Here is a 25,831-nt window from a genome sequence, read left to right on the forward strand (position 1 = left end):
TTGACTCTATGATTAGCTGACCAAGTTAGGCCACAGTTCCTGCATAGTTGGTTTGGTGATCGAGGAAAGCTGGATGTAGTTGGTCTCTGATTCGGTGGTCGAAACGATCGTTGAGGAATTATTGCATTAACTTGCGGAGCAGATTGCGAGTTTGTAATTTGTAGCTGGTTTCTTTGGCCTAATTCCATATTTATGGCCAAACGTAATGCTTGGGCTGGTTCTAAGGTTTCTCGCAACAATTCCCGTTGAATTTCTGGATCTAACATATTTGCAATAAATAAGTCTCTAATGAGGGTGTCTTCCTGACTTCCGAGCTCACAATTTTCAGAAAGTTCTTTCAATTTTTCGAAGAAATGTTCGATAGACTCTCCTCTTGTCTGTTTCGTGGTGAGAAGGACATATCTGTCGAATGTAATGTTGCGCTGGCGACTAAATGCTGTTTCCATGATTGTCCAAAGTTCTGCTGTTGAGAGACTGTCCATCTTGAGGTGTGGGTTTTGACTACAGACAATTCGACGTCCTTCAGTGCCCAAACTGAGATATAGCATTGACACAGTCTTTCGATCGGCTTGTGCCCATGGCTTGTCTCCGCACATTATTCCTATCTCCAATTGTCTCTGGCACCGGTTTTCCCAATTCATTTTTGATTGAGCGTTTCTCGCCAATCTTTCCCGCTCCGATTGTGCCGATGATCCCGTTATCGTAACCTCATAGATCGGTTCAAGTGGTAGTTGTACTGTTTCAGGTTTTGGTTCCAACAAAGTGTCTATTGTGATATTTTCCTTCGCAAGAAGCGCTAACTTGGCCTGCATCTGCCACTTTTCCCATTTCAGTGGCGGATCTACACTAGGTTTATCCCAAAATGGCTCAATGACAAGTGGAGTTCGTTTTTGAGCTGCTGACTGCGCCATGTCGTACGCGGATGAAGTTGCGTACTTGATCTTGAGTCGCAAGTTGCGTTTATATTCTATGTCCTACTTGCGCGGCGAGTGCGCTTTACACAATTTCCAAATGAAATCGCTTAGCGAATCGCGTAAGGACTAATGTTTACTTTACTCGAATTGTAAAGACAGTTAATGAAGAATAAATTAAATTGGGCAACTGTACGCGAGAAGCAAAACTAAGAGAATGAAGAATAACTCAACTGTTATTCCAGAAGTCAAATAAAATGTGAACAATATTTTCCCGTTGTGGGAAAATGGTAGCAACAGACAAGCATGTGAAGTAATAATGATTTATGCACATGCCCCTCAGGAATAGGTACACTGGTTAAATTAAGTACATCGTATGATAAGTTACTGCACTAAATTATGATGTACGACACACTGCAAGCGTAATTTTTCTAAACTCTCCAAAGAATATTTTTCTAAATTTTGGAAGCGTGCAAGTAACATATCTGATTTTAAGAGCGCATCTCATCAGCATCCCGTATTTATTGCTCGAAGCAATTTTTTTCCCTTTACAGTCGGTTCAGCTCTAGTTTGCACTGCTACAGAGATTCTGAAAAAAATTAAATCAGATATAACAGGCTTCTTAAACAGCATAAAACTAGCGTAGCATAGGATTGTCGACCTCTGCGGGTGAGATTGGGTAATTAATTCAAAGGCGCTTGCGCGTGTCTTGCAAAAAATTTTCAAGCTGAAGCTTGAAAGTTGTACGTTTCGGTTAAAACCGAAAAAATAAAGAAAAAAAATGAAATTTAGATTTGAATTGACATTAAGAGTTTGCCAGTTATAATATACTGGTACGACAATTGCAACCACTAATAACATACTATCATTTTTTTACTTACCTGACACTGGGAGTTTCTAAACAAATTTAAAATTAGAGACTCTTAGATTCTTGTCTCAGTGAAAGTTAGAAATCTAGAAACGAAATTTTTTACAGCAAAATTTTTTTTCATTATTCTGTCTGATGTTAGTTATTTTCTCTTATTTCTAGCTCACCATTCCTGCTGGTTTTTCTGTGTTTTCTTTTTCTAATTTAACTAGTCAAATTTTTTTGTTGCGTGCTGCATTTACGTTCTGAGCATACTGTGCTCGATGTTATGCAATTTATTATTTTTTTTCTAATGAAGAGGGAAGGGGCAAAAAAAAATACTTTTAAGTGATCAAAGAAAATCAAAAGCAACAAATTTTTAAATATGAGGTTCCAAAGTCAATTGCAGTGCGTTTTAAAATTCGTTGAAAGTTTTTTCAAGTAGTTATTTCCATAAAATTTCTCCGTTCTTATTAATTCTTAAATATTCCTTCAACATTCTCGAATGAAAAATGAATAGAGCTAGGTTTGAGCAATGAAAATAATACGGTAAATCCTATCGGAAAGTAGAACAATTGGAAGATTGATTACAAAAACAACTTTTCCAAAAAACTTGTATTGGAATAGCTGGTATAGATTTTTAAAATTTACATAGTTGCTATTTGCAGGATCAATTTTTTTTCTTTTTTCAATTCAGTAGTTTGCTATTCACACACTATTTATACAATGAGTTTCCCGGGTGTTGGGTTATGGGTTTTCACACGTGGAATAAAAAGCGTTTTTAACTAAGTAATCCCATAATCTATCTAATAATAGTTATCTAGAATCATCAGTTTGAACCGAGTATTGATTCACAGCACCATCTCTTGAAGATTCATTTATATCAGTATTGGTGACTTGAATCAATTTATCTCTGTCAGATTAATTTGGTAAGTTAAACTTTCTAATAATACTAAGTTTAAGTCGTCAACTCGAATCAAAATTCTAACACCAGATGTAACAAATTATTGGCCAGACTAAAAAAGATTCTCTAAGGAGATATATCTGATAATTAGTTACTACTTTTTCAACTTCGCTTATCCTAAAACAGGTCATAGAAATCAAACAAGTGTAAAAAGTTTCCTTCAATCAATGTGTTCTCACTACACGGGCCAAATAGTAGCATTTGTTTACCGTTGTCTTTTGTGCCGTTGTTTTGTTGTTTTCTTAATGATTTACGAAGCTTTACCTAATTTGTTTGAGCAGTTCTTCTCCGTCGTTTTTTTGGTGATTTCTTTCCTTTTTTTCAATGTTTTGTTTCGCTTCTTTGTTGTTTTTCCCTTGTTTTTTTGGGCACCAGTGCCCAAATTTATAACCTACATTTGAGTTGTTTTTCTCTGTTATATCGAGTTTGGAACTTTCTTAAACCATTGTCAGCCTTGGAAATCAAAAGAAAGATAAGAAAAAAATTATTATTAAGCAAAAAAGAAAATGAAAAGCCTGCTTTTCTGAGGCTTTAGGTTAAAATTTCTCTTATGCTCTATTCTTGTTTTTTTTTTCTTTTTCGATGCCAAAAGTTCTCCCAAGTCAACCAATAACATTCGACCCAGGGTAACAGATAAATTGACCTGAATGTTGCCCAATTTAGAAAAAGTTTAATTCAGCATATATATATATATATATATATATATATATATATATATTTATATATATATATATATATATATATATATATATATATATATACATATACATATACACACACAATATATATATATATATATATATATATATATATATGAGAATATATATATATATATATATATATATATATATATATATATGTGTGTGTGTGTGTGTGTGTGTGTGTGTGTGTGTGTGTGTGTGTGTGCGTGCGTGCGTGCGTGCGTGTGTGTGCATATTCATTGGTTACGAATGGATTCGTCATCAATGGCACAAAAAAAATTCTGCATCAAGGGTCAGGATTTTTTAAATATTCTTCAGGCATAGTTTTGACCTCGTTTTTGGGCAAAAGAAAACTTGCCTTCGACCTTACTTTTTTCAAAGAACAGATTATGAACAAGGTTAGCCGAGCCTATCAAACTACTTTATTTCTTTCTGTTCATGCCTATGCACTAAGTTATCTCATCTACAAATTATTTCGCGCTTATAATTGATACCATCGGAAAAATGTTGGCTACAGCAAAACGTTGTTTATTATTTCAAATTGCTTTCTGTTCAGGTATAAATATATTTCAGACAAATTTAATTTTAGCAACCACTGATGTCTGGTTCACTCTCAGTTCCATAGATCAAATTTTTCCTCAACAAGCGTTGCCAGGTTTTATCAATAAAAGATAATAGATAGAGAATTGATGAAAAGCTAAAACTCGTTGTTTTAAGTTTCTCAGCGTGCACTATGTATAAAATTTAGAGTGTCTTGAACACTTTAAGAACTTGACATAAGTACAGTCTGCATACATCTCTAGGATTACCATTTATATACAATCAATTGCCATATTTTTCCTTATCTGTTCAGGTTAAGCCATGTGATATAGATAAAAATGGCCATAACGAGGAAGTCCAGACAAAATATTGCTATTTATTTAATTTTTCACTAGTTAGTGCAAAGAACTGATGCGAAAAATTTTGACAGCAAATTAAGACATGCATGATCCGACGGAACTGACAGCGACAAAAACTGGAGTTATCATTCGACAATCAAGTCAGCGCGATACTCTGTCAATATGACAAAACATATTTAACAACTTGCTGATAATTTTTTTTGTCCAAATATTATTTAGTTTTAGTTTTTTATATCACATCTTTTGCAACGGCTCTCAAAAAATCTTTCGGCTGAGAAATTTATGAACTTAAAAAGCGAGGAAAGATCAGACAGGGATGAAAGATCAAAATCCCTGTCCAGAATTCTTGAAATAGAAAAAATCATAATGAGAATTTACTGATTCAGTGCTGAATTTTACTTCGGGTTAACTCCGGGAAGCAGAACTCTTTTTCAGCATTTAGTCGGGAAGAAATTATTATAAGCTCAATAAAAAAAACAAGAAAACTGATTACAGTTTTTAAAAAATGCAGGACTTATTCTGTCAAACTATTCGGAAAAACAGACTTTTTTGTCAAAGCAGGATGGAATGGAAAAAAAGTTAAACTTCATGATTCGATGCAACGGGTCTTTGAGAACAAATTAGTCAGATGATGCATTAAATTAACCAGTTTTTGAAAACTTATGATGGCCGGCTTATGACTAAACCAATTCAGGTATTAGTCAAATTATGGGTTTTATGATTCAAAAGAGCGCCAAAAAGTATAGTTCAGTCAAAAAGTATGACTCACCATACGTTCCAGACAATCCCGGGTCGAGGTTTTGGCGAAAAAATATTGCAAAAATTGCGGTGAAAAAATAGATTATCCTCACCGCATTAACCGCAAATCTTATTAAGCAATTTTTAGCGTTCACACCTCGACCCGGGATGAAGTTGAATTCTGAATCACATTTTGACCATCTCATCCAGCAAATACCGACTCAAATTCTTATTGTTGCGCGAGCATTACACTAACAATGGTTATTCTAACGTTAAATTTTAGGCGATAAAATTGGCTTCAGAAATAATTATAATAATCAAAAAGAGACCTTGCGATATATTTAACCCACTAATCTTGGGTGAAGCAAATTCTGTTAAGCGGGTGAAAATGTAATTACCCTCATATGAAGGCTACGATTGAGCACCAATAATGAACCAACAATTCTGGGGTCAAGGTTTTTGGGTGAATTTTTGAAGGAAACGCGGTTAATGCAAAAAATTTTTGTAAGAAGTGCAGTGATTGCGGTGAGTGCGGTGGAAAAAAATATTTTCACCGCATCTCAACGCATTTCTTACAAAAAATCACAATGTGCTCCCTGTTTCCTGTGTTGTTGCTTCGGTGAAACAGAAACAACCTTCTCTTTGGGCTGCAATTCGCCAAAAGTTGATTTGAAAAGAGCAAAATTCGCCTCGCTTTCGCTTGCAATGTCTGAAGGCAATTTACTTGCTCTAGTATCATTTAAATAATGGGATCAGGTGTGCCTTCCAACTAGTAAATTAGCGCAACTGGCGGTGGATTAAGAAAATCAATTGATTAAATCCAAGCAGCATATGTTGGCTCTGTTTCCTAATCCTCCCTTCTGGTAGGACCATTAAAAAAGCAATGATCCATCTGAAGACATCTAATTTTTAGCAACAATTAAGCAGTTGATTGAAATCGAGACCCATCAGTCTTCTCGATGAAAAAATCAAGAAAGACTTTGTAACTCAGCTTATGGCAAATGATTGAGAAACATACTTCCACTCGCAAAAAACTCGTTTGCTCTCCTTTTCTCGACCAAAATCAGAAACTGGGTAACTGGTCATTTACACACCCAAAGTGCAGCTTTGGTATTTAATTTACTGCAAAAGGAATTCCGTGCTGCTCTTAAATACCGAAGAGTTGTCAAAGTGTACGACAAAGGGAGAAAATGTCCTTATTGCATATCTGAGAATCTAGATGTTATGGGCGATGGTGCCGTCGTGGTGCCGTCATGATCGAGCCAACATTTGCCAACCGTCTGACAAAAAACCAAAGAGTTTACCACCCGACAAAAAGTACAGATCGGGCGACATATTCCTCTTTATATGGACTTCCACCAGCATTGGATGTTACCGTCACATCTCCCTTGCAACCAAATTTTATCTCAATTGCAGTGGAGAGGTGTCTTTTTGCCCTGATAGCCGCTCAGGACAAAACCTCCAAAAAGTGTTCTAAGAAATAAAACGATGATGAATTGATATTCATTCCTTTGGCCTTCGAGTTGTTTGGGGGAGATTTTCAGAGACAGTTCGTAAAACCCTAAAAACAAATAGCTATTCTGGCTGGTATGAGAAGTTTTGAAGCTTGCGTGGTTATCTCTATCTTTCAAAAAGCTATCACATTTTTGTCTCTGTTGGAGTTTTTTGGGTTTGTTATCATGATGATAGAAAGAGATGAGGGCTTCTGGGAACACATGGAACGCGAGGAAATTCTTGAATACTTGTATGTCCATTAAAAGTTGAGTGTTTTTGGAAAAACATGTCACCCAATGAGCGGGACGATCAATTCTGAGTAGTTTTGATGTCTTGCATATCTAGTGGAAAAATAAAAATCTTCTGTGTGATCGTTTGTGTCGTAAACCAATGGGAGAAATTTTGGGCCCAGGAGAACAGGAAAAATAAATCTTATGATTTTGCCAGGAAGGTAGTGAGAGTGATTCCATCCGATTCTAAGTGAGCTGAAAATAAAATTAATAATTGTTTATGAACAAAGATTTTGATAAATTACATCCTTTCAATTTAAAAAAGATGTTAAATCTATAGATGTTATTAATTATCAGCAAACTCAAATCCAGTTAGAAAAGTTAGGCCTTTTAGTTGAGGTTAGTAAATTTTGATTTTTTTCTAAAAAAATTTGCAGAATAGTTCTTAAGGTTTCTTTATCCTTGTCAACTGTATTGATAATGGAAACCGTATTAAACGGCCAATATCAGTTTTTGAGCTTCTGAGCATATATCGAACGGGAGTGGCAACATTCGTTCACTATTTCTCGGGAAACAGCGGTACTAAAATCCGGTTAGTAAAAGCATGCAATTAGGAGCTGTGCATTCGCAGAAATTAGTTACTTCGATCGCGGTCTGTCTGCGATCGTTACTTTATCCGTAAAAAATGCGATGAAATTAACTCTGCTTGTTTCTGCGTTATTGCAAAGATTTCGTGGTTGGATGGTATTGACGAATTTAGCCCAATATTCAGAAAGTTCTGTTTTTGCACTTTAGTTTTTTTTCTTTTTATTTTTTCTAAGCACTTTCTATCACTTCTTGTTCCTCACTATTTCACATAATGTCTTTGAAAGGTGAAAACTAACAACATAGATCTTTCTGCCTCATTTTAGTGTAGACTATTATTAAACGCTACTTGAGAGCCCAAAAAGGCCTCATTAGAGGTCTTAGAGAGCCCATAGAGGTTATGACTTGGAAACAAAGAGAAATTTTATTCCAAAACACGACCAGAAAGTCAAAATATCCGTGCTGTGATCTTGAAAGTCATTTGGAATATGTCCGGATCTGAACAATATGGCGATTATCTACGCATAAGCTCGGGCACTTGTTTTAAGCAATCATTTTAGTCAAAAGTAATCTCATTGATGTATTTTTTTTTCAAATATTAAGGTAAGCAATGGCAACCAATATGACATCATCTTCCGAACAAAAAAATGTTTTTTTTTGAGACCAGAGCTCTCACTTCTTTTCTTATTAGTTGCGTGGGGTTTGTGGACAGAGAACTACGAATGTCCCACCAGATTTAAAAGAGTTCAATTGGATGGATATGAGTCAAGATGTCTGCAACTGTTGCCTGGAATTTACCACAGTTTCTACGAGGCCTCTTTGACTTGCCATCGTTTGTTAGTTCATTAAACTTAACAGTTAGAACATATATTTGAGCTGTGAACAATGCCGCACTGATATCGATATAAATATAAAAACTGGTTTTTCGTCGGATATTCCACTTTAATCTGGGGGGGGGGGTGATAGTGACCAAGGGTGAAGTCTGGGCTCGAAATTACAGGGTCCAGACGGCTATATAATTGGTAAAACAGCCAACTTAAGCATTGATGTGGACAAATATGTGTTGACGATTTAAAATGTTGTTTGGCTATTAAAAGGAAACAAGGAGGCTCGGTAATGTACTTTCGCACTTAATGCTCTGATTCCGAGAATCCACACATTTGGCTTAATTGTCTACCAAATGAGGAAGAGAAAGAGATTTTTTAATAATTCAAATAATGTTCATAAATAATTGACGTATGAATTAAAAAATTGCATCCAACTAAAATCATTTAGTAAAGTAAGTAATGCCACATTAGTGGGCCGATGAGACCTGCCATTATTAAGACAAAGCGACAAGACAAACAAAAAAACAAATAACAACAACAAACAATGACCTCCAAAACTCCAATAAAACCTAAATTCAACAAATAAAATTTTACATCACTAGAAAAAACATTGACCAGTCCTTGATGAGATTCGGTATCAAGTAAACAAATAAGAACAACAAGGGGCAAAGCTAAAAAATACGTTTAAAATTTCTTGAAAAAAAATAGTTACAATTAATGAAAACCTTTCGATTGCAATTGAAATCCTTACTTAGGTTAATGTTCAGTCATACATCACTATGAAGGCCTGTCATTATCAAGAATTTGTCGTATTTCTGCAAAATCAACCAACATTTTCAGACAAAAAACAAGAATTGAATTATAATTTGCGAAAAAAACGGTGTCCAGAACGTTTAAGCTATAATCTATTCCGTAGAAAACAAGATAAAGGTTATTGCAAATTCTTTGGTATAATAAAATATGTCGCCACTCAATAGGAAACAAGTAGTATAAAATGATCAAAAATGAAAAATTGAAAAAATACATTTTTGTTTTTTCGAAAAAAAAATAATTTAAGAGTCATGAAAACATTAGCTATCTAATTAAATCATTAATTTACCAAGCCACCTGTAGTTATTGCGACTAGGTTACAGGGAGACAAAAAAGAACGCAAAGTTTGTAAAAGTATTTCTATATACTTTTTAAATAAATTAGAGTTCAAAGTCACAGAAAAGTTTAGTTACCAACTGCAATGAGTAAATAGGTTCCTTTGTTCATCCATAGCAAACCGCTAAGACGTGAAATTAACAAACATTTATCATAGTACTAGAAAAAGAAATAAAGTCAAAAATGATAAATTCCCTCAAACTCTGCTTGAAGACGTTGTCGAAGCACTTAAAACCATAAACTATTCGCTGAATAAATGATATGCTCAATAGTGCATTATTTATAAGCGCCTTTATTTTGATACCCGAGCTTCCTTTTTTGCTACAGGACAAGACAACGAACTTCAAAGATTGAGTAATGTCTTAAAATTAAATTTTTTTTGAAATCTCGTAGCATTAAGGCAGAAATAAAGTTACTTAAAACGTAAAACACCCATTAGGATTAGTGTTTTTCTATCAAAAATACAATGAAACCTGTCTTTGATGACTGTAAGATACAAGTTGCAGGTTGACCAAAAATAGAGAAAAAAAGCCGAAAAACTCAGTAATCCATTGTTTATTTTGAAAATATGTGAAAATCAAAACGACCATCAGCTTTCGGTTAAAAATTTTATTTGCTTCCATGAAACTCTACAGAAAATCAATTGAATTTGTCATTAGCAGGCCTTGATTTTTTTTTGTTCTCTTCTGTAGTTTACGGAAAAAAATTTCACGGAAAAAAGATATTTCACAAAAAAAAGTCAATTCGAATGTTTATGGACATTCGAAACATTGATTAGACGCAATCTATCCTTGCTATTGCCTTTCGTCCATTACGAAAAATCAATTTACTTATTCCAAATTTCATGGATATGGATAGCTTGACAACAAAAAGTCAGTACATCAAAAATAAATAATGCATTTTGCATCATTATCGAGTTAAATTGGCAAAAAACCAAAAAAATTAAATTCAAGAACAGTCTGAAAGGCTCTGCAAGTTATACTAGCCTTCCTTAGAGTCGCCAAAGTTTGTGTCAGCATTTTTTAGGTCTATTTATCTGGCAAATTTATACAAAGGTGAATAAAGAAGCTTATTTCATGCCATTTTTGATAGAAAAATGGCTCATTTTTAAAAATTTTAGCCTAAATTTGAATCAAACAGTCCAAAAGCACTTCTCTATTTTTGGAGGTAAATTTACACTACCAATGCCATCTTTGGTTATGAATTTTAACCTGATTTTCAGCAAAATCGGTTAAAATAGGTAATTATACCGAAAATTTGAACAATTAACGAAAATTCTGAACAAACGTTCACAAATTTTTAAAACTCGATAACTCCGTGGAAAAAACGAAAGTCAAAAAAATCCTTTTACATATATGTATTATACGCTGGACAGGCTTTCCAATGAAAACACTCTCAAGCTTCTACGATGAACATATCGATCGTCCAAAATTGATTGAAACCTATATGATTTAATAGTTCCTCAGCCACTAAAGTGGGGGGGGGGGACCGGAGGAGGGGGGCAAAAATGGACTTTTTACCGTAATAACATTTTGGCATCGTAGCCGGAGTTTTTGATATATACAAAACATAGCTCTTTATGAAATGAACATATTGGAGCAATACTAGTATAATACAGCAGATGAAAATCTATTACCTGAATTCTCTGCCAATCACAGACTGTATTGCGGCTGAGCTTACTAACTCAGTAACCAAAATGAATAGCGTTTCAAGGCCATTTCAAGCATTAAATCCAGAATAGCATGACAAGCGAAATTTAATGCTACATTCTATCGAAGCCTTACGGATTTGTTCACTTTGTACAACATTTATTTTCAGTATTTATTATTAGTACACAATCGTCATATATGAAGTGAAATTGAAACCCAAATTTTAACTACGAAATTTTTGCCACGTATTCAGGTACTCTCAATCACACAAGTTTAGCTCAAACGGAGCAAGAGATACCCAACTTACTAAGCCAGATTCGATGAATTTTCCGATTTTCATACCAATTCAGAGAGTGCGGGGCACCATATACGGTATCCCGAACCCCAACTTCAGTGCATTCAGAGAAACTTACAACATAGTAGTCTACGACCAATCAGGGATGCAATTTTGACATGTACAGCAGTATAAATAGAGCTGGAAAAACTACCCAAAATCAGAGGAAACTCGTGAATTTTGCCTTATTAGACTGACAAACAGTGCGTATTGAAGCCCACTTTCTTTAGCGGTAAATTACTTGTTATCGTGTCTTGTTTTTGTAGATCATATTAGTGATTGTACAGTTTTAACTTTACTTTGACTTGTGAAAAGAGAATTAACTTTGATATTCTCAAAACTTTCTTTCTGAGGAACAAAGTTCCTAAGTAATAGAAACTCTGTGCAAAGCATAAAGACAGTTCTCTTACTGGCTTTAACGAAGCCTATTCTAGTTTGACATTGGTGTTATTGAGGCCAATAGAGAGACTTGCTAACATTAAAATTAGAAAATTTGTTATTACTGTTCAGTTATAGTTACACTAAGTGTGACCTTTTCTAGATTCTTTGAGATAGACAGCTGAAACTTTCCATAGTTATAGCCAATTTATAGGACTAAAATTTGCAGGAACGGGAATTCCTAAATTGGATTTACAACTTGAGTTATTAACAAAAGATCAACAAAATTTGATTGTTTCAGTTTGAATTATTTTGTTATTCTGGGAGAAACAAGTTAGTTTTTCAGCAAAGCTGAGCAAATAGTTATCAGGAGTAATAGAGCAACAAGTAATGCAACGGTAATCTACAGTATAGCGGATAATACAGTTCACAAAAGTTAACTGCAAAAACACAATATCCGGACAGATTTGAGACCGCTGAAACGAACTTGGCGGTGAAAAGTTTTCCTTGACTTTGATAGGAGAGCAGCCGTTACATTTGGTCCGCCGACCCGGACAGTGGAAGGCAAACTGCTGTCCAATCTGGTTAAGAGAGTGCCGAAGGCACCCCCCAAAGAGAATCAAAGAAATCAACAACAACAGGCCAGTGAGGCGAACAGAAGAGTGCAATTCAATAAAGAAACTGAAGTGCGAACCCTGCTCAAAGGAAATCAGCAAAGCAAAATCGAACAGCAATTCAGGCAGCAACCAGGCAATTCAAGCACAACCCACAGAGAGGAGTTTCAATCAGCAGCCCAAAGATACGACAAAAAGTTCCTAGATTTAGTGGAAGAAGTTAACACTAAAAGAAGGCTTGGCTACAAAATAATTGAAGATTCAGATCGACCCAACCAACTAAAGGTCCTCTATCAACAGACTGTTCACCTCCTAGAGGAATAAATACCCAAGCAACTGCACCGTCGAAACAAGTTTGCACCCTACCCAACAAATTTTATTGAAGAACATCTGAAAGAAGCAAGGAAGTGCAAAGCAAGTTTGGACTATCATTGGCTTTCATATATAAGCAAAGGCACGCAACCAGCAATGAATGCAGAGCAAAGCAACGCAACCCAAGCAGTGAACGACAACGAGAGCAACAACAACTGCCCAACGGACAACCCAGTTGCTCAAACAGTGCAAAATGGAGAAACAGCAAGTGGCCAAGATACGGAGAATGTTTCGGAAACATCTTCAGCAAAGCAAAGGCGTGAGGAAAGGATGAAAAAATTCGATATTGAATTCGAAACCAAGATGCGACTGGAGCAGGCACGGTTCGAGCGGAGGAAGCTAGAGCTGGAAATGCAAATGAAGGAACTGGAAACCAAGCATCAACTACTGGAGGAAGAGCGTGAGCTGGAGCGCAAAGTGAAGAGAACAGCATTAGAGAATGATGATGTTCGTTCCCAAACAACTACTGCTCGAGACAAATCACCCTTCAACTGGACCCCAAAGAAGAGAGATGTCTCAGACTGGGCCAGTAGGATCGACAACCTTCTAACACCAGAACGATCAACAGCTCGCTCCGAAGCAACCCCTGAAGTGAACAGGTACAGTCACTTCTCACGATATAGCAATTCACGAGAACGATCCTCAAGTGTTGAAGAACGAGGCTTCCCCCAGCGCTGGTCTACTACGATACAACAGTGGGTACTCAAGTAGCAGTAGCCTACCAAAGCTGACGTTGAACAACTTCGATGGAAACCCCCTTGAATGGCCGGAGTGGTCTAGTATGTTCATTGCCACAGTGGATCAACGCCCAATACCAGACTCAGAGAAGATGAGCCACCTGAAGACTCTAATGACAGGCAAGACAAGATCAGCAATCTCCGGAATGGGCTATTCTGGACAATTCTATGGTGCTGAATGGAGCATTCTGGAGAGGAAGTTTGAAAGGCCTCATGTGATCATTGATGCACAACTGGAGAGTCTTCGCAAAGCAAGTCAGGTGAAACCTCACGACTCAACAGGTCTGATCAGTTTCTCAGTTATTGTTTTGAACTTTGTGAATGTGCTCAAAGAGTACAAGCAGATTGATGATCTGCAATCGAGCTCGACTCTGTATGTGGCAGTAGACAAACTACCTCAAGTTCTCAAAGAGAAGTGGTGGTTCTATGTTGATGATAAAGATGAAGATTGGCCTGATCTGATTATGTTTGAAAAATGGCTATCTAAGATAGCATTCGTGCACGAAGGGTTTTCAGCTTTCAAGGGAGAGCGAAGAGAAGAAGACCGGAAAAGCACAAATAGAGACAAACGGTTCTCGAAAACATCGAACTTCAGTGCCAGTTCGAACGCGAAGGAAACAAAGCAAAGGCAAAGTGATCACTGCCCGCTAGCTGATGGCACTAATAAAATATGGAACTGGCCGCTATTCAGGAACATAAGTGTGAATGATCGGTACGCAGCAGTGAGAAAGCAACGCTTATGTTACGGATGTCTAGGCAAAGGGCATGCATCAATGGATGCATCAAGAAGCACAACCAATTGCTACACTCAGAAAACCAAATGGACGAAGGCAATCACGCATTCAACGTAAGCGCAGGAAGAATCAACCAGAGTAACGGAGTTACAAGCTTTCTTCAGATAGTTCCTGTCTCAATACAGAGCGGTGGCAACAGGCTAAACACATATGTTTTCCTCGATAGTGGATCAACGGTTTCATTCATCGATCAAAGCGTTTAAGAGAAGTTACGAGCCCAAGGCACCGATGTGACGCTGAAAATAGCTGGCATACACGGAACGAAGGATCTGAAGACTGAAAAGGTTCCTCTCAAGATAAAGGGACTACATTCAAAGGTGCATTCAATCGAAGCAATTGCACACCCGTCAATCTCCTTGGGAAACAAAAACTACAACTACAACCAGCTGAAGCAAAGCTTCAATCACTTGAGTGTACTATCCAACAAAAACTTCAACTTGATGGAAGTTGGCATCATCCTTGGTCAAGATGCTTACGAGCTACAACGCCCATTGGACTACAAGATAGGAACACGATCTGAACCTTTCGCCGTTCTAACAGAGCTGGGATTGATAAAAAGTGGACCCATGACGGGCAAAAGAAGACAAAATGTTTGTCATTTCGCCTTCACTGAAGATGTAAAAGTGGCTGAGAATATCCAAACCTGGTGGGACATAGAAACCTATGCTTCCAAAATCAACGTCGTTAGTCAGTCAAAGAAGGAACTGCAGGCACAGAAGATGCTAGAGAGTACGACGAAGTTTACAGGCGAGCGGTACGAAGTGGAGTGAACGTGAACCAGAGCCAAACCTACCAAACAACTACAGCTCAGCCTTGGGTCGGCTTTACTCACTGGAGCGAAGATTCCAAAGGGACCCAAACCTCAAAAACTTGTATCAACAGTCAATAGATACAAATCTGGAAAAAGGATTCGTAAAGATATTGGACGAATCCGAAAATAAAGGCACCTTCGGGAAAGAATGGTATTTGCCCCACCATCCAGTACTGAACCCGAACAAGCCTGGCAAAGTAAGACAAATAAGTACAAGGAAGTATGCCTAAACGACAAGTTGCTAGCAGGACCTGATCTGCTACACGGGTTGATTGGAACAATCGTCAGATTTCGCGGAGGACAAATAGCCCTGACAGCTGACATCGAATCGATGTTTCTACAAGTGCAAGTTCCCGAACAGGATAGAAGTTGCTTGAGGTTCTTATGGCGTCCAAGAACTAACGAACCTGTTCAGATCCAGCGTCACCTATTTGGAGCTAAGAGTTCTCTAACTTGTGCAAACTACGCCCTCAAACGAGTGGGACTGGATAACGAAGAAGAGTATCCAATTGCAGCAAAGGCAATACAAAACAACTTCTGCATGGACAATTTTATTAAATCAGTAGAAACCCCTGAAGAAGCAATTGAAGTCTCCAATCAACTACAACCTCCTCTCTCCGAACATGGATTTGAACTGAAGAAGTGGATAAGCAACAACGATGCAGTTACCGAAGCAATCCCAGAGGACTTGAAGTCAATCAGGAACACCAAGCAAGTCGAGGTGGAACCCAATGCGGAGGGATCCTCGGTGCTAGGACTACAATGGACTGTTACTGATGATAGTCTTCAAGTGTGCAGCGGTAAGAACAAGGAAGTTGAAGCACCTATAACCCAGAGGAAGATTCTATCACTGGTCTCTTCAGTATTCGACCCAATCGGATTGTTTGCTCCGTTCAGTGTTCACATGAGACGACTTCTGAAAGGCATCTGGACTAAGAATGGACAACATTGGGACAGCGAAGTGGAGCCTGAAGAAGAATCAGAATTCCTGAGATGTAAAGAAGAGCTTCCAATTGTAGCTGAAACAAGCATCGATATAAGATACTTCAATAGAGAGAGGGATAAAACTGAACTTCATTTGTTTGCTTACGCATCTGAAGACACGATGTGTGCAGTGGCCTATCTACGTTCACAGCCAAAAGAATACTCAGCTGACTTAGCATTTCTTATTGGAAAATGCAGAGTGGCACCGATGAGGCTTCTTTCAATACCACGATTGGAGAGTCAACTACAGTATTGCAGTGGGTACACAGTTCTCATCGCAAGCAACAAGTGTTTGTGGCCAATCGAGTGGCTGAGATACTAGATACAACTGATGTTTCACAGTGGAAACATGCGAGCGGTATCAATAACCCAGCGGATATTGGCACCAGAGCAATCAACATCGAGGAACTTAAGAGAAGTGAGTGGCTCACTGGGCCGGCCTTGTTGAAGCGACCAGAATGTGAGTGACCAGAGCAAGTGAACCTAATCTTTGCGTCAGATGAAGAGAATATACCCTCATCAGTCCTCATGATACAAGCTGAAGCGAAGAAAGCTGTTGTTCAGTGGGAACGATTCAGCTACTTTAACAGACTAGTGAATACTGTGGCATACGTACAGCCAGCAATGAGCAAATACAAACCAGCAACACTTGTAGTCAGCATTGAAGAAAGAGAAAAAGCAAAGGCAATTATCTTCAAGTTACTACAGCGAGAACAATTTGGTGAAGAGATGAAATCACTGAAAGCTGAAAACGAAATTCAAAAATGCAGCAAAATCCTACAATTCTCGCCCCTCCTAGATGAAGAAGGACTTATTCTAGCCAAAGGTAGAATAGGGAAAAGTCAATTGGACTTTAATGCAAAACATCCAAAATTGCTACATTGGAAACATCATGCGGTGGAATTATTCTTGCGAAACGAGCACAAGGACAATCAACACGAGGGCACTGAGCATGTAAGAAACAATGTTCAACAGAAGATGTGGATCCTACGTGGCATACGAAACGCCTTAAGATTAATTAAGAACAAGTGTGTTACCTGCAGAAAAGGCAGAGCACAAACGATAGCACCAGTAATGGCAGATTTACCCGAAGAGCGGTTGGATGCTTCAACAGCCTTTTCAAATGTTGGAGTTGACTACTTTGGCACTTCACTGTGAAGATTGGGCGAAGAAACGAAAAGCGATGGTGTTGTCTTTTCACATGTCTAACTGTGAGAGCGGTGCAAATAGAAATTGTACCCAAGTTGGACACAGATAGTTGTCTCAATGCAATTATGAGATTTATTGTACGAAGAGGTAAACCGAGTCAATCATCAGCAACAACGGGACAAACTTTGTTGGAGCTGAAAGAGAATTTGCAGAGTACGTTGCGGCATGGAACAAAGAAGGGATCGAAGAGCATCTGATTCAACGAGGAATCCGATGGAAGTTCAACCCATCCGCAGCACCTCACTTTGGAGGAGTACGGGAGCGGTTGGTTAGAAGTTGCAAGAAAGCATTGTATGCAGTGTTGGGGAACAGATTAGTCACCGAGGACGTTCTTTCAACTACGATGTGTGTGGTTGAGCAGACATTGAACGCAAGACCGTTGACTCCAGTCAGCTCAGATGTTAACGACTTAGAAGCATTGACCTCAAATCACTTCTTGCTTGGCAACAAGAACGTTTGCTTACCTTACCTACCATGCGCAGAAGAATTTGTCAATCATCGAAAACTCTTCCGACAAACTCAAGCCTATGCAAATCTCATATTGGACAGATTCCGTAAAGAATATCTGCCAACTCTGAATAATCGTCAAAAATGGCGATCTATGACGAACGAAACCCTTAAAGAGTTTGGTCTCGTTTGGTTGATCGAAGACAGCGATAAGCGTGGATATTACAATCCTGGTCGAGTTACGGGGACCAACAATGAGTCTGACGGTGTGATTCGATCAGCGATAGTTCGAACAAACGACGGAGTGTACAAGAGTCCAGTAGTGAAGCTCGCCCCGGTACTATCTGGAAAAGACGGTTTCGCGATGTAAAACAGGGCCGGCGATATTGCGGCTGAGCTTACTAACTCAGTAACCAAATTGAATAGCGCTTCAAGGCCATTTCAAGCATTAAATCCAGAATAGCATGACAAGCGAAATTTAATGCTACATTCTATCGAAGCCATACGGATTTGTCCACTTTGTTCAACATTTTTATTCAGTAACTATTATTAGTACACAATCGTCATATATGAAGTGAAATTGAAACTCAAACTTTAACTACGAAATTATTGCCACGTATTCAAGTATTCACAATCACACAAATATAGCTTAAACGGAGCAAGAGATACCCAACTTGGTAAGCCAGATTCGACGAATTTTGATAACAAGATAACAAAAGACAGCCAAACCATTAATAGCTGTCCACAACAGCAGTATAAATAGCATTCAAGTTATTTTTAGATACAAAAAAACAATTAATAAGCGTTCAAACAACATTTTAAGTGCTAACTAAAAGTGCAGTGACTCATAACACTCATAGTGCAATAATTTTTTTGTGAATGTCATCGTGCAACTATAAACAAAGTAACCCTTAACCAATGAGAAAAGCCAGAACCATGTCAAGCAAAACCAAAACAAAGTCAACCTCCAAGGCTCAACTCATGCAACTCTTGAAGTTCAAAGTCATTGAGTGGGAAGCAGCACAAGACCTACTCGACAAACAAATGCAACAAACAGAAGCAGCAACAGACCTCCAAGAGCTCGTTGACGAACTTCGACAGCAAAAAGCGTAGCTTGATCGCATGTGTAACAAACTCATAGAACAGCAGTTGACACAAGAAGAGTTTGACACTGTTGCTGCAGAGTCTGCACGGAGAAATTGCAAATGGCTGAGAACCAAACAAAAAGTCAGATTGCTTCACGGGTCAAACCATCAAAAGTTCATCACTTCCGACACCTCCTCGGAAGAACCCAACAAAAAACGCAGCAAGGTGGTTGTTTCAGGAAGCAGACGTAAACAAACAAGCGGAATGAGACGTAAAACGCCAATGCAAAATGCAGGTGAAAACGCTGAGAGCTGGGATGAGGTGTTCAGTTCTGATGACCATGATGGTGTACCGTTCAAAAACAGTCATCGTGATCTTCAAAAAGAAAGAACAAATGTAGAAAAATACAATGCTCAGCAACAGAAACCAAAAGAGAACAGTGCGATACAGGAGCATCGCAGCTTCAGTGAAGATGCGAAACAGGTTCATAGTTGCCCGATTGTCGATGTGAATGTTCCAAATCAAGGTTTTGCTACCCTCAATATTTCTAGCGATCAACCATCAGACACTGTGTACTGGAATTCCGGTACAGCAACCGGATTTCTACATCAGGCAATGCCTGACAATTTCACTCAAACTTTTTCAGACAATCACTATCCGCGGGATCAGCAGCAGTCACGTCATTTGCTCGGTAGTCAAATGGATCACTCATTCCCAGAGACAAACAAAATGATGAACGCTCCCAACGGAGAGACCAACCGTCACTTCAATTTCATGCCACAACAATTTTCGGAGCAACAGTTCCAACAACGACTCCACAGTTCTGAATGGACCAACCATCAAGTGATGATGAATGAGTTCAGTCTACCAAAGATTAGTCTTGACCATTTCTCAGGCGATCCTTTGACGTGGCATCATTGGTACAGCTTTTTCAAGTCAACCATTCACGACAATCCAGCTCTCTCAACTGTTCAGAAAATGACATACTTGCAAAACTCGGTAACTCACAAAACAAAAGACTTCATCTGTGGATTTTCTTACAACGGATACTTCTATGAGGAGGCCCTTCAGGAACTTATCAGAAAGTTTGGAAAGCCGCAGCATGTTGTGAGTGCGTACCTCACACAACTTGAACAATGGCCTAGGACCAGAATGGATGATCCCAGCTGCTTTGTAAGTTTTGCGTCCTTCCTCAGACGTTTGGTACAGACCTTTCGACTTCACCAATTTGAATCGGACCTGAAGGCCTCTGCGGTAGTTAAAGTTGCCAAGGAGAAGTTGACAACACCAATGACGATTCGCTGGAATCAACATGTAAGGAGCATGAGAATAGAGCAGCCAAATCTGGCTGACTTTGCAGATTGGATAAGCACATATGCAGAGGCTTGCGAGGATGTCTCTCCGCAAAGACCACAAAGGACAGACCGGGTTGAACGGCCTTTCCAAGGCCAGAAACACTCCAACATAGTTCTTTAAGCCAGCTCAATTTGTCAACTATGCTCTGGGGATCACAACCTTGGTCGCTGCAAAGAATACCTGAGCAAGTCAGTAGCTGACCTTCAGCAATTGGTGAAGCATCACAACTTGTGTGTCAATTGCTTGAAGAGACTTGAGGGTGGATTTTGTAAATCAAAGATTCGATGTCTTGTAGACAGATGCAATGGGTTTCATCATTCAACTCTCCATCGAGACGACTTCAGGACTTTGCAGAGAAGTGATTTCCAAGCAACGAGTAAAGGGGGATTTCAACCCAGGAACAACCCGGTGCAGTCAAACTACGGTAGAAACTTCAACCATACAACGTCTCAGCTTTCGTCAACAACCAGTAACACGCCAAATACCAACAACAGAAGGAGATACAATCAAAACAGTTTCAACCCTCGTAATCCAAGCTATGGAAACAACAACTCGCATCAAACTGCCAATCAGCAGCACATCAATCCCCAGCAAACTAATGACAGAAGTAACACTCACTTTCAATCAGTGACTAGCAACGAACTGAATGATGATTCATCAAAACTTCCACGGGTGCAAAACCACACTTGTAGCAGAAATCGGGAACCCACGTGGGTCAGAGCTTTTATTCAACTACAGGCAATACCAGTCACGCTCTTCTACAAAGACTTCAACATAGAGACTTATGCACTTTTGGACAATGGAAGTGATAATACACAGATCACACAAAACATTGCTGATGCTCTTCGGATTAGAGTCCCCAAAGATATAGAACTTCCTCTAGCTTCGCTACATGGGAAGCACACAGTGACAACAGCTGATGTCATGATTGGAATTGGTTCACTTCACAGCTCCAAACCGGTGACAAGTCTTCCTGTGTACGCAACCTTCATTGAGCAGTTCCAGATGCCAATTGTCCCCGCATAAATGTTGAATAGACTTTGTAGAGATCATGATCAATTGGCAGAAATCAACTTCCCACAAATTCGTAACAAAATTGGAATACTCATAGGGGCAGATGCTTTTCTGGCTACTGTTCCAAGACAATTCACTACCGGCAAACCAGGAACACCCTACGGAGTCAACACACTATTAGGATGGACTTTGACAGGCTCTGTGCCACAAGAGTACTTTCAACCAAACCATAAAGGAAGCAACAACCACAACATCACTCTTTTCAACCATCTCAAGAGAGGTAGTGACGACCCGGACGAAAATCTTCTACATCTTTTTTGGACCTTTGAAGGTGTCAACTTTAGTCAGGGTTCTACGAAGGGACACAATGAAGAAGACCAGAAGGCAATAAAGACTTTGGCAGAGACCACACATCACAACGGGGAAAGATATGAGATTGGACTCCCTTGGCGAGAAAACGTCACGCTACCCAACAACTACTTCATGGCAAGGGTTCAGTGGCACGCCCTGCAGAAGCGATTAGAGGGAGACAACCAACTGAAACAGAGATATATGACCACTATCTTTGATGATATGGATAAGGGATACATAGCAGCTGTTACGAACCAGGATGCAAAGAACATTTGGTACCTACCGCATCATCCCGTCATCAACAAGCAAAAACCAGACAAGATAAGACAAATGACAAATGCAGCCTCAAAATACAAAGGGGTTTCTTTGAACGATGCACTGCTAACGGGACTGGACCTTTTGTGCAATCTACATGGACTTCTTCTACGGTTTCGTCAGTACAAGGTTGCAGTAACAGCAGACATAGAGGCTATGTTCATGCAAGTTTGAATCAGAGAAGAAGACAAGGATGCTCTCCGTTTTTTGTGGAGCGACAATGATCAGGAGAGGACATCCAAATACCAACGACTCATTTTTGGAGCAACATGTTCTCCTGCCTGCGCAATTTTTGTTCTGCAAAAGTGCGCCAACGATAACAGACAAGAACACCCAAAAATCTTTGACTCAATCACAAAACAATTCTAAATGGATGACTTCATTCAAATATTCTCAACAGAGGAAGAGGCAGCAAATACAGCGACTGAGCTGAAACATGTTCTCAAAACAGGGGGATTCAACCTCACCAAGTTTCTCAGCAATAACCCTGCTGTGCTGGAAAAGATTCCAGAGGAAGACAGAATTGGAGTTCTAAAGCTACAAAGGATACTTGGTCAAACATGGAACTCTGAATCCGATCAACTTCTTTTTGCAAAACCCAAACTGAGCTATGAAAGAGAGAATATCACACAGAGAAAGCTTCTCTCAATGGCTGCTTCTTTGTTTGATCCCATTGGAATAATCTCGCCTTTTGCAATTCGACTGAGATGCATCTTGCAAAAAGTCGTCAAACAAGGACACAATTGGGACCTGCTACTATCAAAGGAACATTACGACGAAATTCAGCAATGGATGGAAGACTTCGAGAATATGCCTTCAATTCAAATCCCCAGATGTTTAGTTCCCAACGTCGATGGAACTCACGAGTTGCACACCTTCACAGACGCTTCACTTTCAGCAGTATCAGCAGTGGTGTACCTGAGGACAATCTCCGCTGACGGCTCAATAGCTACCCACTACGTCATCAGCAAGTCCAAGGTGGCACCAATCAAACAGATGAGCATTCCCAAATTGGAGCTCGAAGCAGCTACAATGGGAGCAGAACTAGCAGGCTTCTGTGAGACCGAGATGACAATAGATGTGAAGAGCAAAAAATTTTGGACCGACAGCACAGCAGTACTCAGCTGGATCAAATCAAAGGATCGACAGAAGATGTACATCGCAAATAGGCTCAACAAAATTGCTGAGAACTCAAACAAAGACGACTGGCGACACGTACCAGGAAAAATGAACCCGACTGATCATGGTACCAGAGGTCTAGCTCCATGCGATCTTCAAAAATTGTGGATAACAGCAACTTCTTTCCTGACCAAACCTGAGAGCGAGTGGTCATTCTCCGGTGACAAAACAGCTCAAACATACGCCACTCAAGTTGATGTCAAGACCAGTGAAAAACCGTTGGTAGATCCAAACAGATTTTCAAATTGGCCTAGACTCCTTGGCACAATTAGAACAGTGTTTCGAGCAGTGCGCGTACTGAAGAGGTTGATCAAACGCGACATACCTTGCGACTTGGACGACTTCGCGGCTGACGAAAACAAGGCTCGGAGCTTTCTCTTGAGGATATCTCAGTCCACACACACTTCAAGGACACATTTTCTCGACTTCAAAGTGAACTACCCCTAGACAAGAACGACAAACTATTACCATATACACCCTTTCTGGATAGCGACGGACTACTTAGGGTTGAGGGACGAAATCAAAAATCTGGATTGATTTTTCAGAGCAAACAACCGGTGATACTCCCCAGCAAGTGCAGAGTTGCCAAACTGCTTATTGAGAAAGCACATCACGATTGCGAGCATCATGGAATTGAACATGTTCGTGCACATATCCAAGCAACGTTCATGATAGTTGGAATCCGCAGAGCTCTAAGAACTTTATGGAAGTACTGCTTCATCTGCAGACGCTGGCGAGCAGACAATGTCAGACCGAAGATGGCTCCTCTACCAAAATTTCGCTTTCCGGAGCACTCCAAACTCTACCCATTTGTGAATACTGGAATGGACGTGTTCGGTCCCTTTCACATTGAAAAATCCAGAACCCAGACAGAACTCAATTATGTCTGCATGTTTACCTGCTTGGTCACACGAGCAGTACACTTGGAAGTTTGTAAGGACCTCTCTACTGACTGTCTACTAATGGCTATTCAACGTTTTGTATCCAGACGAGGATACCCTGATGTCATTGTTTCGGACAACGGGAAAAACTTTGTTGGAGCTAACCAGGCAATGAAAATCAATTTTCAGAAAAACTACAAACCAGACAACAATTACATACGTCTCCAGCTGGCCCAACAGAACGACCAGTGGACGTTCAACCCACCTCTGGCACCGCATTTTGGAGGGGTTTGGGAGCGACTTATCCAGTCGGCTAAACGAAGCCTACATGTTGTCCTCGGAAGCCGCCGACTAAACTTTTCAGTCTTCCATACAGTCGTAGCGGAGGCAGAAGGAATTCTTAATTCACGCCCACTGACGCATGTTGGGAGCACTTTGACTGCCGAGGAACCATTAACACCGAATCATTTCCTGACGAGAAGACGCCACTTCTGCCTAAAACCTCTGGCAAAAGATAACAAGTTCAACCCATCCGCAGCACCTCACTTTGGAGGAGTATGGGAGCGGTTGGTTAGAAGTTGCAAGAAAGCATTGTATGCAGTGTTGGGGAACAGATTAGTCACCGAGGAAGTTCTTTCAACTACGATGTGTGTGGTTGAGCAGACATTGAACGCAAGACCGTTGACTCCAGTCAGCTCAGATGTTAACGACTTAGAAGCATTGACCTCAAATCACTTCTTGCTTGGCAACAAGAACGTTTGCTTACCTTACCTACCATGCGCAGAAGAATTTGTCAATCATCGAAAATTCTTCCGACAAACTCAAGCCCATGCAAATCTCATATGGGACAGATTTCGTAAAGAATATCTGCCAACTCTGAAAAATCGGCAAAAATGGCGATCTACGACGAACGAAACCCTTACAGAACTTGATCTCGTTTGGTTGATCGAAGACAGCGATAAGCGTGGATATTACAATCTTGGTCGAGTTACGGGGACCAACGATGAGTCTGACGGTGTGATTCGATCAGCGATAGTTCGAACAAACGACGGAGTGTACAAGAGTCCAGTAGTGAAGCTCGCCCCGGTACTACCTGGAAAAGATGGTTTCGCGATGGAAAACAGGGCCGGCGATATTGCGGCTGAGCTTACTAACTCAGTAACCAAATTGAATAGCGCTTCAAGGCCATTTCAAGCATTAAATCCAGAATAGCATGACAAGCGAAATTTAATGCTACATTCTATCGAAGCCATACGGATTTGTTCACTTTGTTCAACATTTTTATTCAGTAACTATTATTAGTACACAATCGTCATATATGAAGTGAAATTGAAACTCAAACTTTAACTACGAAAATATTGCCACGTATTCAAGTATTCACAATCACACAAATTTAGCTTAAACGGAGCAAGAGATACCCAACTTGGTAAGCCAGATTCCACGAATTTTGCGATTTTCATACCAATTCAGAGAATGCGGGGCACCGTATACAGTATCCCGAGCCCCAACTTCAGTGCATTCAGAGAATCCTACGACATAGTAATCTACGACCAATCAGAGATGAAATTTTGACATGTACAGCAGTATAAATAGAGCTGGAAAAACTACCAAAAATCAAAGGAAACTCGTGAATTTTGCCTTATTAGACTGACATACAATGCGTATTGAAGCCCATTTTCTTTAGCGGTAAATTACTTGTTATCGTGTCCTGTTTTGGTAGATCATATTAGTGATTGTACAGTTTTAACTTTACTTTGACTTGTGAAAAGAGAATTAATTTTGATATTCTCAAAACTTTCTTTCTGAGGAACAAAGTTCCTAAGTAAGAGAAACTCTGTGCAAAGCATAAAGACAGCTCTCTTAGTGGCTTTATCGAAGCCTATTCTAGTTTGACATTGGTGTTATTGAGGCCAATAGAGAGACTTGCTGACATTAAAATTAGAAAATTTATTATTATTGTTCAGTTATAGTTACACAA

The 25,831-nt window shown here is 39.3% G+C and overlaps 1 protein-coding gene across 1 annotated transcript in view; it reads left to right on the forward strand.

The window, feature by feature from the left end:
* The first annotated feature begins 3,859 nt into the window (after positions 1–3,859).
* The window catches only part of LOC142348467 (uncharacterized), a 31,764-nt gene continuing 9,792 nt past the window's right edge, over positions 3,860–25,831 (forward strand). The window contains exons 1-2 of the mRNA XM_075399842.1: positions 3,860–3,979; positions 8,061–8,205. Coding sequence (XP_075255957.1) covers positions 3,928–3,979; positions 8,061–8,205 — 197 coding nt within the window. The 5' untranslated portion in view covers positions 3,860–3,927. The remainder of the gene's footprint in view (positions 3,980–8,060; positions 8,206–25,831) is intronic.

Source organism: Convolutriloba macropyga, chromosome 10 (genome assembly GCF_964194025.1).
Source record: "Convolutriloba macropyga chromosome 10, txConMacr16.3, whole genome shotgun sequence".
Taxonomy (NCBI): Eukaryota; Metazoa; Xenacoelomorpha; order Acoela; family Convolutidae; genus Convolutriloba; species Convolutriloba macropyga.